Source organism: Dermacentor andersoni, chromosome 2, assembly GCF_023375885.2.
Source record: "Dermacentor andersoni chromosome 2, qqDerAnde1_hic_scaffold, whole genome shotgun sequence".
Lineage (NCBI taxonomy): Eukaryota > Metazoa > Arthropoda > Arachnida > Ixodida > Ixodidae > Dermacentor > Dermacentor andersoni.
In genome coordinates this window covers 59310379-59325152 of record NC_092815.1, presented here as the reverse complement: position 1 = coordinate 59325152, position 14774 = coordinate 59310379, and the positions used below count along the sequence as shown (strand labels likewise).

Below are 14774 nucleotides of genomic sequence, written 5' to 3'. Positions count from 1 at the left end.
CTCAAAGGCCGCATCCCCTCTTAACAATCCATGTTCACATGTGCAGTATCCTCGTTTCATAACTGTGACTACATGGGGCTTTGCCATTTAAACTGTTATGTGCTACCACATTTTCTTTTCTTCTTCTGCATTGTGCATTTATTTTTGCATTCTCTCATGAATTTAATTTCCTCCCTGTTCACTGCACTTGCACCATGCTGTTAGTAGCCACTAATACCACTGAAGCAAGTCTATGTTGCAGTCAATCCCGGATTTATCAAACTCAGATATGAGGGTAAATCAGAAAGTCTTTGCCCCTATTTCTTTTAGCCAAATTACGGCTGTAAATGTGAAGTCAACATGATGTGACACTCTTACGTTGAAGCATCAGCTATGGTTTTCTGGCTCGCCGTGGTGGTGCTAAAATTCAATTCTATTCGTCACCGTCGTGATCAAAGATATCACCAAGTCCCCCCCCCCCCCCTCTCTCTCTCTCTGTATATATATATATATATATATATATATATATATATATATATATATATATATATATATATACACACACATATATATAATCCCTATAATACATGGCGATTATATACATATATATAATCGGACTCTCTCTCTCTCTCTCTCTTCATATATATATATATATATATATATATATATAGAGAGAGAGAGAGAGACAGAGAGAGTCCGTGGGCAGCGCCAGTGATTCTGGTTAGAAAGAAAGATGGTACATGGCGATTTTGTGTTGACTACCGCCGCCTCAACACCATGACTAAAAAGGACGTATATCCTCTTCCGCGTATTGATGATGCTATCGACTGCCTCTCATCAGCGTCTTACTTTTCGTCTGTTGACTTGAGATCGGGGTACTGGCAAATTCCTATGCACAAGGCAGACAAGGGGAAAACGGCATTTGTAACACCAGATGGACTTTTTGAATTTAATGTGATGCCGTTCGGGCTCTGTAATGCGCCTGCAACTTCCGAGCGCTTCATGGACAACATCTTGCGTGGTTTTAAGTGGGAAGTATGCATGTGCTATCTAGACGATGTAGTGATTTTCGGGCGCACATTCAGTGAGCACAACGCACGTCTCGATCTTGTGCTAGATTGCTTGGACAAAGCGGGTTTAGTGCTCAACTCGAAGAAGTGTCATTTTGGAGAGCGCCAAACACTCGTTCTGGGACACCTAGTGGATAAGGACGGTATACGACCTGATCCAGCGAAGACTGCCACGGTGGAAGCCTTCAAGCAACCTCGCCATGTAAAAGAGCTACGCAGTTTCCTAGGGCTTTGCTCGTACTTCCGCCGGTTTATTCGTGGATTTGCCAACATCGCGTATCCGCTGACATGCCTCCTCCAGAAGGGCGTTCCCTTTGAATAGACTCCTGAATGTGAAGCTAGTTTTCATGAGCTGAAGTCTCGTCTGACGTCACATCCCATTCTCCGACACTTCGACCATGCGGCTCCCACAGAAGTTCATACGGACGCTAGCGGTATTGGCATCGGCGCTGTCCTTATTCAACGCGTCGACACCAAAGAACACATCGTCGCCTATGCGAGTCGCTCTTTAAGTAAGTCCGAGCGTAACTACACCGTTACAGAGCAAGAATGTCTTGCAGTTATTTTCGCAGTATAGCGCTTCCGGTCGTACCTGTACGGGCGCCCCTTCACTGTGGTGACAGACCATCATTCCCTCTGCTGGCTGGTTAATCTCCCTGATCCGTCGGGCCGGCTTGCACGTTGGACACTTCGTTTACAGGAATATAACTTTACCGTTTCTTATGAAAGCGGCCGCCGACACGCCGACGCTGACTGCCTCTCGCGCATGCCGCTTCCAACGACGGAGTGCGACGTGGACAACTTCGACTGCTATGTCGCATCACTGGAGCCAGGATTTCCTGATATAAATACCTTCAAGGTCGAGCAACAAAAAGACAAACCTTTAGAGCCACTGCTCATTACTGCAAGGCAATCAGCACCATCCACTCGTTTCTGCATTCGTAATGGGGTTCTTTACGAAAAGAACTATTCTGCTACAGGCCCATGATATCTTCTGGTGGTCCCGGAGGGTCTCCGTGTCTCTGTCTTGCGCGCTATGCATGATGATCCAACATCTGGTCATTTGGGTTCTGCGCGAACTCTCTACCGCCTTTAAGAAAGGTTCTACTGGCCTAAAATGCGCCAGACGACCGCCCAGTATGTGTCCAGCTGCAGCAAGTGTCAATGTTACAAGCGTCCGACGAGTGCTCCTCCTGGTCAACTCCATCCAGTGCCACCCCCCAGCGCTCCCTTTGAGCAAGTTGGCATCGACCTCCTCGGTCCTTTCCCGCGTTCATCGGACGGGAATTGCTGGATTATCGTGTGTGCCAATCACTTGACACGCTACTGTGAGACAGCTGCAATACCGTCGGCTACTGCAACCGAAGTGTGTATTTTTCTGCTTGCTTTTGTCATTCTCCGACATGGACCTCCCAGAGTCGTCATCAGCGATCGTGGGCGGCAGTTCACTGCAGACGTGGTCTAAGAGATGCTTCGTCTATGTGCTTCAAGCTTTCGACATTCCACTTCGTATCATCCCCAAACAAATGGCCTTACGGAACGCACAAACAGAACTCTTACTAACGTGCTGTCCATGTATGTCGCGTCAGATCATAAGAACTGGGACAGCGTGCTACCTTTCTTTACGTACGCATTTAACACCTCAAAGCATGAAGTTACGGGCTACAGTCCCTTCTTTCTTCTTTACGCTCGTCTGCCTCGTTATACACTAGACACTATCTTCCCGTTCTACAGCCACCATAATCTTTGTATATCAGAGACAGTCTGTCTTGCTGAAGAAGCCCGACGACTTGCTTCTTTACGCACTCTTGTTTCACAAGACCGCTCGAAGGCACCTTGCGACCGCCGACGCCGACATGTGATATATGACCCTTGTGATTTAGTGTTGCTCTGGAAACCAACCAGGAAACGTGGATTGTGTGAAAAACTGCTGGCCCACTATGATGGACCCTATGTTATTACTGAGCGTATCAGCAAATTAACCTACCGCATAGCACGTCTCACATCAAATGGCCGACGGTCAGCAAAGACTGAACTTTCGCATGTCGCCCGTTTAAAGCCCTTTATTTCTCGACAGCCTGTTTGACTTGCTCGGCGGGCTTCGTCTGCTCGGAGGGAAATGTGACGCTCTTACGTGCATAGTGGGTTCACGCCTCAACAAACAGTATGCGGGGGCACCGAAGAGTGGTGAACGACGAAGACGACGGGTGGCTGGCTAGCTGAAGATCAACAGGCGCTCAGCTGATCAAGGCCATCGCATCTAGCTCTACCCGGCTTCAAAGTAACGCCTTTTGTGGGCGTAACAATACCCATTCCTAGTGGTAGACCTGTCTTAGACCAGCCCGGCCTTATTTGCCGGTAGTTCCGCGGCACAGTGCTGCTGGCAGTTGTTGAAGATGGAAGCTATGCTTCACACGTCCGTGGCATGTGAGCAACGAAGTGTGATTCGAACGCCCATCGAAATCCACAGAGAAATGCAGCCCATGAATGGGGAAAGGTGTCCCGCTTTGAGAAGTGTGAGGTGGTTGTGGTGTGAATTCATAAGAGGCTGTGAAGACTTGCATGACAACCAGACATGCATGACAGTCAGCTGGACGAATTATACCGCAGGGGCATCTCAAGTTTAGTGCTACGATTGGACATATGTCTGAACTGGGGTGGTGACTATGTGGAAAAATAGTGTAAGGTATGTAGAATAGTACGTATATTTATAGTTGCTATGTATGTGCCTTATTTTGGCTAATAAAAAATAGGGGCAAAGACTTTCTGATGCGCTCTCGTATATGGAATTGTTGTCTATATCAAACCCCTGTAAAAGCCCCTTGAAAATCCCATAGCTATTTATTCCGTATAGCTATTTATTAAGTGTACTGTATATAGAATTCCTGTTTACCGCCACATTCGATATATCAAACGCTGCACCGTGCTGTATCTCTGCAAGTGCGTTTCTCCTAATGGAGACACAATCACTTCTCGCATCATTTAAAATATTTAATGCCAGCAAATTTTAAACAGTACTGTTTCAGCAGATGCTGTCAAACAAGAGATTGAATCCGGTGGACAGTACATGCCATGGAGGAAAAATGAGCAGGGTGCTCTCACTTTTGCTTGCTGCACATGTGGATGGCTTGTGCAAACTGTGGCCGTTTGTTATCAGCAAGAGCAGATCGCCACTGTGCTTAAAGAATGCAAAAGGCCTCCTGGTTCTACACGCATTCCGCAAGAAAGTGTGGATGACATCCAATCTTTAGTCTGAGTGGTTCCGGGCATGGGATGCTGAACCGGAGACGCTGCATCTCCGTGTTTGTACTTTTGTAGACAAAAGCTTTCCGTGAACAGCACTTGAGGACTCCACAAGCTGCCAAGATGAATATCACCACAACCTGTACTTGGATGAATCATTGCATTGAAGTTTAACAAAACCACTGCAGGCCACATCCGTGCTTTGTAAAAAGAGCCCCCCCCCCCCCCCCCGCCTCCCCTCCACCCCCTACACACCCCCGCCCCCCACCCCACACCCACCTAATGCAGCAGCGGCATGCAAGACTCATTGCCATGCGATTCGTGGGTCTGCACTGAACACCTTTCATTCATGCTCGCATGTTTACAGGTGATTTGGGATGTTCCGCAAGCTGAAAGCCATACTTTCGAAACTAACAGCGTTTGTGTAATGTTGGCAGGCACCGACATAGGGGTTGGAGGGGAAAGGCCGATAATGAAGGGACGTACCAGCTGAGATGCGTCGGGAGTGCTGAGTGGCACACAAGAAGACATGCGCAGACTTTTTTAGGGTGGTTGAGAGGAGAGGCCGATTGGTTCCAACAGGAAGTCGGTTTCAAAACCCAACATGACACTCTGCCAGGCTCGTTGCCCATATATGGTGATTGGCTATTTAAACAGCGTATTGTAATGGATATGTAGCCAGGGCAAGTTCACGCACGATTTGCAGTGCAAGTGCACCGATGGCGGCACAGCGTGTATCTATACAGGCGAGTTTGTTTCTACAGGGCATTCATTTCTTCCTTGAATAAAGATGAGCAACAAGCACTTTGACGCGCGCGCAGCACACCACGGTCTCGCGTCCGAGCGACACAGGCTTTTAGGGTAAGCATTGTGTAGACCATTTAGCAGTGCGAGTGATTTGCAATATTTGTGAAAAAAAAAAGTAAATCAGCTTTTGTGCATTTAACACAGCCTTGGAGAAGCAAATCAGTAGGTTCATGTTTTTCACTATCTCAGGAAACCGTCTGACATGTGCAGAGATCTCAGATAAGCTTCAGATAGGCATATTTTATATCTCAAGTTATTCGTATATAAAACTATTTTGTGATCCACTTCGAGTTCAGTATATCCGTTATCAACAGTACTATATTGTGTTGAGGGAAACTAAGTACTGCTTATATTAGGCAGGACACTGTGCTGATAAATAATTGAAGTTTATACTTTGTGTCAGTAGTACCATGCAGCACTGTGAAAGCTACAGGCTTTTTCAACCAATCAAGGGGAATGCGTCTTAAAGGTGCCCTTCTGTGCCCTGTCGTCTGCTAGTGTCTGCTGCTAGCACCGTCTACTAAGACTGCAGCTGCACAGCGAGATCAGCTGTTGTGCTAGAAGCGGTAGAAAATTCGTTTCATATTTGTTCTGCCACCAATAAGGCATGCCTCTTTAAGATATTTCGAGATACAAAGGAGAAGGATGGTTGCAGAGACAGCGGAAGTGGTCAGAAGAAACACCCAGCCAACTTGTCGCACGGCTGGTGGCGCCGTCTCTTGTTCTTTTTTGTAAAATCCACTTGTACACAGTGCACTCGCTGTTATGCGTACGTGCAGCCATTTTCTTAATTATAATTTGTGCACATTTACCACACTCTTTCTGCACTGTTCCAAACATGTTCAATGCCAACTTATTCATTCCTTTCGTGTAAAAGGACAAGCAAGTCTGCGGGCGCCATTTTTGTGAAGGACGAAGCACTACCCAGGAGGGTAGTGCTAGTGGAGGGTAGTGCTGAACCAGTCCATGGTATTGTGGCTGTGCCGACTACACGTATGAATTTAGGCACTGTCAAATAAATTATTTGTTCGTACTGTTTAAGTGCAAATTGATGTCTGTATGGCAGCATTGCATTATTTTTTTATTCTCTGCACTGTTTTCATTCGAGCAAGCAGACAACTCTGTTTTCAGTATCATAGAGACTCAATAAATATTTTATTAAAGAAACAAAGCAAAATCGCTCGATAAGCCACCCTGCGATCTGTAGAGAGGCTTCCAAGTAAACACTTGTGGACAAGACCACTTGTCAAGGTAATTTAGTTGTTCTGCAGTGTTATTGTAAAAACATGTCTAGGTGGCAATGTGTTGTGCAGGGCTTGATGTAGCAGTTACATGTTGTGCCTGGAAAAGTCCTTGCTTCAGTAAATTGTCAGGTAGTGTGGTGGGAAAGTGTCTGGTCACACAGCAGATAGCATTAATAATTTGCCTCAAACTGGGGGGCTCCTCAGTGATACCTTATCTTTGTATCAGGGCAGGATACTTTTAGAGCAAATGTGGAAGTGTTGTAAATGTGTTGGTGTGATCAGTTTAATGATGCATGCAATTGTAGCATTCTCAGTCATTATCTTTTTTCTGTCTTGCAGGTTTCATTATGTGTTCAAGACCTTGGCATCAACAGAGGAAGCTCAAATATGTGTTTTACGTAGTACTTATGATCTCTGGCACAACCACCAGCAGGTTTGTACTTATATTGCTTCTTCTTGTAGGAAAACTTGTAAGCCTTGCAAGTGTAAAGCCTTGCAGCTCTAAATTCAGTTGTAAATACAGTCAGATCTCGATAATTCGGACTCGAAGGGGTCCGAAAATTTGTTCAAAAAGAAGTTCGGATTAGAAGAAGAACTTGTTCTTAAAGCACCATAGCATGATGCACAAATGGTGCGAGTCCTGAAATATTGCGGCGCACAAGCACACAGCGAGTGAGGACCACGAAACTGCCCACACCAGCCAACGCTCGCTTCCCGATAATGGTAGTAAACAAAACTTCAAGGAGCAAGCTGGTGCCGGCACAGAGGCACATGCGCGCAGGGAACATTGAAGGTGAGGGAGTTGAGAGGGAGGGCGAGAGGAACGTAGTTGTGAGCACGGTGGAAGAAGAGAGGTGATCCAATGGCAGCGCAAGGCTCGGCCACTTAGTCTGGCTTTTATTTTGAGCCGCTGCCGCAAGGGACAGCACCTCTTCTGGGGGCCCACTTTTGCGCTCGCTTTGCTGGCGCTTCTATGGGTGCGCTCGGCAGAGGCGCCTTATTTCGATGCATATATGCCGTTCACCTGCTTAAAACGACTATTTGGTTGGAGGAACATCCCTTTATATTTATGCCAACATTCCAAGCTTTAATTCGACTTAAGACCGCAGAGACCGCATGAGTGGTTTATTAATTGAGGGCTCTAGCAGCTGTCATCTCAGCGTATGGCTTCATTAGACTCTAATTTTGATACTTACGAGAAACACAGGCAATATAATTGTATACTTACTAAAAGTTCGAAAGTTAGCACCGTGCAACATGCATTCAGAGGAGTGCTAGAGCACTAGATAAGCCTCCATAGCTGCCAACGTGTACAAGTCATGCGTTGGTCTATCTGCAAAGTGTCCCGGCACAATTTGAGGGGTGCTGTAATCAATGCCTAAATTGTGTTTGGAGTGCAATAGCCAAAGAAAACTGCATTCGCTTTCGTTACTTTTACTTTAAGAGACGTAATGCCCAGCTATAAGCAGGTCTTTATCTCGTTTAAAGAAATGGGTAATTATATACTTGAATGGTTAAAACAAAAAATTCAAAACAGAAAAGTTAGAAGCCACACAGAAACACAACCAGCACTGCATGTTTTTGTTCTCTTCAGCAGATGCACACGGTTGCAAGCACGTTGCAAGCTTGGGCCGTATCGACGGTATCGACTATCGTGCCATCCGTTGCAAATGTTTGGTTTCGCGTTACCGTGTGCCGCTGGGTATTTGGGTATTTGAAGCCGTGTAGAAGGAGCCGTAGATATGCCTTCATTCGATCACTCAATGCACCAAGAGCGTTCACATTTGACCCCTCAGCTGGCAGAACAGCGCATGTAGCTCTCTAAAGCTTCGCAAGCTTTCTCAAGTTACGCTACTTGCTGCTGTCGGACCTTCTTTGTTTGCTGAACTGTCGCATCCTCATCACAACAGAGTAATTTAAAAGATGCGCTGCAATATATACTTTCTGCTCAGCGCATGGAAATCCAATGCAATGCTTATTAAGCATTTCATCCGTGGTGAGGCTGTAAGCATCAGGCTTTTCAGCATGTTTCCGGAAAACTGCTTCGGCTCTCTCCTGCATTTGAAATACGTAAGCAGCCGGGTGCAGCAGCTGGCCTCGTGTCTTGAGGTTTACAAGAGCAGCCTCCAGTTGTTTACAAGAACACTCTCCAATCGCGCGTCGACTGCAAAAGCCGAAATTGCAAAGAAACAAGTGCGAACGAGACCAAAACAAACGCGAGCGAGAGCTGACGCGAGCAGGCAATAGTGCCAAACAAGCGGCCCGGCTGAACCGGACGTGAGTATGAACAGAGTGGTCGGGTGGGTCTGCATGACACCAGTTTCCCGTGCGTACATCACTGTAGGGGCCACTCGTATTGCTCTTCTCCACTCGCGGCTTGCTTGCCGCCGCGGCGAGCCAAAGAAAATCAGCCTAGAACTGATCCCTCTCGCGGTGCATGTTGTGCCGCTAGTGCAGCTTGGGCATTATGGTGCGATGCAGAAACAGCGACCTTGCATTTGAGAGAGAGTGAAATTTCCGCTGCATTTTTTTTTTTCTTCTTCTTTGTGCACGCCGTTGAGGGGTCTCTCCTAAGTTTTTCCTCTGTGGCAGGGTCAGAGCAATGCTGGTCGGAAGTGCCATAGCGTGATTTGGCGTGCTGCTGAGAACATTGTCGAAGCATGGTATGTTTGAATTAACCATCGAACATGCTTGCGCGTTCGAATTACTGGCCTTTTTCGCCCATTGGAATACACATAGCTTTGACGGGATCACAGCATCAGTTCGAAAAAAATAAAAACGAAAGTTCAAATTAAGCATGTTCTAATTAATCAGATTTGGCTGTATCGTCTTAGTGCTGCAATTGTTAAAGCAATGAAGTGTAGTCTTCCAACTCTGACAGTTATACCACATACATGTTGGCTTGGCTACTGTTATTCATCACATTTCCAGCAAAGATATTGTCACCATGGGATAGGATATTGGCTTCTCCTCAGCTGATTTTTAAACCTGTGGCTACAGGTACACTGCAATACTTTGCAAACTGCCAGCAGCTGTATTCTGTTTTTTAAAAAATGACATCAATCACATAACTGCATCGCATTGACAAAGGTGTACTGTGCGTGGTGCAAAGACACGTGGGGCAAACCAGCTGGCTTTAATTTTTTTCCCTAAGGATTTTGCGCCCAGCATATCTAACTGTTATATCCAGTAATGTGGCATGAGACCATTGCGGTAAGGGGTTTACTTTACCATAGAACCTGCACAAAAGTCAACAGTGAACAACTGCTCATTGTTATGTCCAAGCTGTGGAGGTCTCCTACCTCACAAGAGTACCGACCACCACAAGTTCAAGCTTAGCGAGCCACAGGGCTGCAAATTTCAGCACTGTTCGTGGCATGTAGCGATGTAATACTTAGCAGACACGATCGTTAGCAAGCATTGTATGCGTGGCACTTATCAGCTCAATATGGCCAGGCCTAGTGAGGGGCCTTATCAAGGAGCTTTTGTGGGCTGATTATGTTGGGAAAGGCAGTGCTAATTTTTTTTTTTTCTCTCCTTTTTCTCTATTTCATTTGCTTGAAGCTGACCAATCATCTGGACGTTTGGTCATTGATCTGTTCCATGTCAGAAATTGTTAAAGACTTTTTTCAGCAGTAAATAAATTGGAATTAACCCTTTGACGGTCAATGATGTAAATATACGGCGCTGCGAACAAGTCCAACAATGGTCGATGCCATATATATACAGTGCCGTCTGTACGTTTAAAGAGCGCGCCAATTTCCTAACTTTTTCTTTTCTGTAATGTGCTGCCACTATGTGGGGAATTTTTTTCGCGCATCTCCCTCTCTTGGTTTTCATTGCATGGTTTGTTTTAGCACTAGTTTTCTCCCGTGCGTCTATATACTACCACTCGCACATTGGAGTGCGTGTGGGCGGGCGGCCATTTGAATTTTGTTTCGCGGGCGGTTTCGGCTTTTTGCGCTTGCGAAACTGATGGCTATCTCGTTCCTAATCGCTCAAAGGGAAACCGTTTGTTTATTGTTCGTTTAGTGCTCACAGGGGTGCGCATAGGAAGGATGCCGTCGTGCATGCGTTTCCGTTTCTTTTCTTTTTTTTAAGACTCATGAAAACTAATTGCCCTAGCTGGTTGGTTATAAGATGAAGATTAGCGGAAGTTCGTCACACGTGTTGCTTTTTTTGATGGGCACACAACCAAACAGTTTTCTTGAGTGCGCGCAGCTACGCAGTTCGATTACGCTATGGACGTACGTATTATTGTAGGAGCAGGAACATTTGAGGCTTGCAAAATATTCTCGTCTGCGGATTTTCAAAGCCTCGAACTATGTGCATAAAAATGCATCAAATGTTTAATTCTGATAAGCTTATTTCCTTTTTTATTGTTGTTATTCATGAATGAAGAGTGCATATATACCAATGCAAAATATTTTTTTTCTCACTTTACGGTCACCCTAGAAAAATTACGGTAATCTTTTTTCGAAACAAGTCCCTAAGAAGAATCGGAATCTCAATAAAAAAGAAAATCAACCCTGGGCGGTCGCGTATAGCGAAAAAAATCGACCCTCAAAGGGTTAATGCAAGTTCTACTGCTGCAGCATGCAAATTTAAGTTGTTTTTGGTGATACAAATATTTTATGCAATGTTGCGAGGTGCTCAGTAAAGGCACAATACTTTGCTGTGCCCATTTTATATCTTACTAAGCACATTCTTAATGTGATTCTTGACCTTTTATTGAGATGAAATGTTGCAGATTTTTAAATTGTTGCTGCGTTTTTTTTTTGCATTACCAGATGATGATTGGCCTTGTAGACAAGTACTTGAAGACGCAGATTGTGGAATGTTCTGCCGTGGCTAACTGGGTCTTCTCCAAAGATCTGGCGCCTGAATTCATGAGGTGAGTCATGCGTTCAATTAGAGAGCAGTTCTGTGTGACCTGAAAAGACACCAATAATTTGTCTTATAGATTAATTAAAAAATGGTAAAGTCTTTCAATGCTTCTAGCTGGTCCTGAAACTTCCACAGAAGGTTCATGTAGAGACAGAAGTTGCCACCAGAGGCACACATAGCCATAAGGGCAATGATTGACCACATATAAAACCAGTTTAGCAAACACTTGAGAAAAATTGCCTCATTGCTAAGTATAGTGGAATCTCGATAAATAGATATTGCCTAAACAGAACTGCCTCCTAAATGGAACACCATCCTCACAATTGGTTGGTTTTGTAGTCATGCAATTGCATTCAGCTTTGTCTCTTAGTAAATGGAACTTCTGATAAATGGAACCAATTTTCCTGGTCCCTTGAGGTTCCGTTTCAAGAGAACACTGTACAGTCAATGACCAATTTTTTGTACGCCTGGTGTTTTGAACATGCCCAACAATTCAGGCTCCTTCATGGCACCGCAGTCAAGTATATCTTACGCGGTCAAACATATCCAATGTACTGCGGTGAAGCATACCAAGAATGGAAATGGGCGACTGTCAGAGGACATAGTACGTATTTTTTAATTATACATAGTTTTAATTGATGTTATCGTGACCTGCATCATGGGTAGTGTACTAATAGGTTAAGAAACTGCGTAAATAAGAAAAGTAACGGCACAATAGTAGAACAGGTGCGTCTTGCATCGAGCTTCAGTTTGATAACACTGATAACCCTGTGAAAAGCAGTCTCCGTCAAAAAGCAATACAGTCAAACCCACTTATAACGATACTGGTTTTAACAATATATCGGTTATAACCATGAGAAGCTGCTGCACTGTCAACTTTTGTATGTTTTCTCACGTTGAAATAACACCACTGATTACAATGTGGTGATGCCACATTATTGGTTATAACAATGAAGTCTGGCTGCTGGATGCCCGAGCCAAAAGGTAGTGAAATGCAATATCCTTGAAAAAAAGAAAATGAGAAATTCGAGCCGCTGCGCGATGGCCTGCTGCTCCAACAGCCACTGCATGCTCAATTTCTAGCCTTCTCCAGGCACCTCTCTCCCGTCGCGCTTCCACCCCTCCGAACACGAATGGGCTACACCGATAGCTCAACGCCGCGAGACCCTCAGAAACGCGAATGAACCGTGCCAACTGCACTGCTTGTATGTGCTCGCTGCCTCCCTATTCAGTGCGGTTCTGCAAGCACCTTAAACGCTCATGTTCTTCTTTGTTGGTTGCGTTGAAATCTTTCGTTGTCACATGGTTTCTCAGCCTCGTTTGACTCGCCATGGAAACGGAAGATGGCTAATCCACCCACTGATCATCGGCAATGCACGAAGTTGCCGGTGAAAAGAAAGCGCACGGCTATAGATTCGGAAACTAATACCCCTCTCTCACGGGCACCCGCAAACTCCATTTAACTCCTCTGTCTTTACGTGAAGGAAGTTACACTCCATGTCACACAGTCTCCCTTGTGCCATGGAAGTTAAATGGAGATTCTGGCAAAGGGAGTTTGGCAATGACCATTACGGCTGGATGGAGTACGCTCATTCCCAAATAGCTACAAATTGTTAGCTAAAATTGTCATAACTGGCTCACTTAAAAATTTTATCATTAGTCTTCTTTTTTTCCCCTCAGTTTACACGCCACGTAATGGCAGTTTTTAATTTGTTTTTAAGGACGTAGCTCCTGCACCCTCTACACCAATGCTTTGCCATGCTGCACGGGGAAATTTCGTTCCGCCATTTCGTTTGTTTATCTGCTTCATCACTCATCTTGAAGTAAGTGAGCTCACCGCGAATACATGCACGCGCACAATTACACAGCCCGCAATCACAACTCGAAGCATGCCGGTTGAACGTGACCCACGCTTCCCACACATGAAAGCAAGAGCACAGTGGGGCAGCATTGCTTTGAACTTCGCTTTGCTTGGAAAACAAGTCTTGCGGTAACCTACAGCAAACTCTCTCACTGTGATTTTATTAGATTACATATTCTATTAAAAAAAAAGAAACTTCTTTTAACGGTGACTGTATATGTGAGCAGTTACATGCAAAAGTAAGCACAGCAGCGCTCTTTCTGTCCCATGCAGCGCCCATCGATAGCTCGCAATGTGCCGTGTAGCATGGCCGCAACTCCATTGCTGTAAATCTCCATTAAAGAGTTTCATGTCAGTGGAGTTCACAGGTGTCTGTGTGACAGGGGTGTAAATGCTTCTAACCGATGAGGGAATCGTCGCGAACGTGCTTGCATCGGATATTGACGGCAGCAATGGCAGCGATCACACGGTAAGGCAGGCTGCCTCAACGTTGTCCTCACAATAGGCCCGGCATATGATTCAGTCCCTCGAGGGCTTTATTTTCGCTAGAACCTTCCGCTGCACTACGTGGAGCACTTGGATGCCTTGGAGCAGGATGTCGGCAAGCTTCGCGTAAGGCATGCATGGCTGACAGACATAGGCTTTTGTCATGCAAGCCACTGACAAGTACGTGGCAGGATGTTTGCGGCGATCTCACCTCGCCGTTTCTTCCGGATTTGTCAAGCTGACAGGCTGCCACGGCAACCTTCTCACATTTTGTAAAAGGCACCTTTTGGCACCACCAAAGCGGTGCCCTGGCGGTGCTCGCATATCGCTTGCAACCCGTGACCCCTCTTTGCAGTTGTTATAGGAGTGCTATTCTTTAATGGCGACAGCCACGGCTTGTTACATGTGATCGGAGTGCCCAGGAAGCAGTTAAACAAGTGAACAGAATTAGCAGCCGGATGGAGGGAGGTGGTGGGGAGGGGCACTGGCCTCCCCACCATTCTAGATTCCTCACATCAGCTCTGCCATCCCCCTATTTTGATTTTTTCATGATATCCAGTTATAACAATTATCGGTAATAACAGTAGAACTTTCGTGGCACTTGAATATTGTTATAAGTGGGTTCTTCAACTGTCCATTGTACTGGGACCTGATATGGTGCACTGATGCCTTCGTGGCAGCCATGTTTGGGGACCAGCGCCGTGAAAAACTGTATTCTGGATGTTACATGAGAGCTATCTATACATGCCGTTTTCTATCACAGTATGGGCACTGATACGTCTAATAAGTATACTGGCAGGCCTTCAGCACCATTTCGGACGTGCCTGTGGCAATTTGAGCACCTGGGAGCAGTGAAAATCCTGCAATAATTTTTTAGAACTACCAGATTTCTTGGACGTTTTTGCACCGCTGAGGGACTTTAAAAAATTTCGAAGTTGACTTTCAAAATAGTGGACGTTGACTGTACGTTTTCAACAGGCTTTCAGTGGGATCACAACTGCATTGCTTATACAATAGAACTTCGTTCACACAGGTTGAAAAAAGGCGCAAGGAAAAATTTGCTTACATGGAAAACAAGATCCGAATCACTATAAAATTTCACAGACTCAATTGTAGTTGACATCTACGTAACATAAAACATTGCACGAATTGTTGCAATATGAGGTACTGATGCGAGCCAACCTGGTGGGGCCCAAG

At 45.4% G+C, this 14774-nt stretch overlaps 1 protein-coding gene across 1 annotated transcript in view; it reads left to right on the top strand.

The window, feature by feature from the left end:
* The window catches only part of Cbp80 (Nuclear cap-binding protein subunit 1), a 123134-nt gene that overhangs the window by 79081 nt on the left and 29279 nt on the right, over window positions 1-14774 (top strand). The window contains exons 19-20 of the mRNA XM_050189232.3: window positions 6683-6776; window positions 11134-11237. Of these exons, the coding sequence (XP_050045189.2) occupies window positions 6683-6776; window positions 11134-11237 (198 nt within the window). The remainder of the gene's footprint in view (window positions 1-6682; window positions 6777-11133; window positions 11238-14774) is intronic.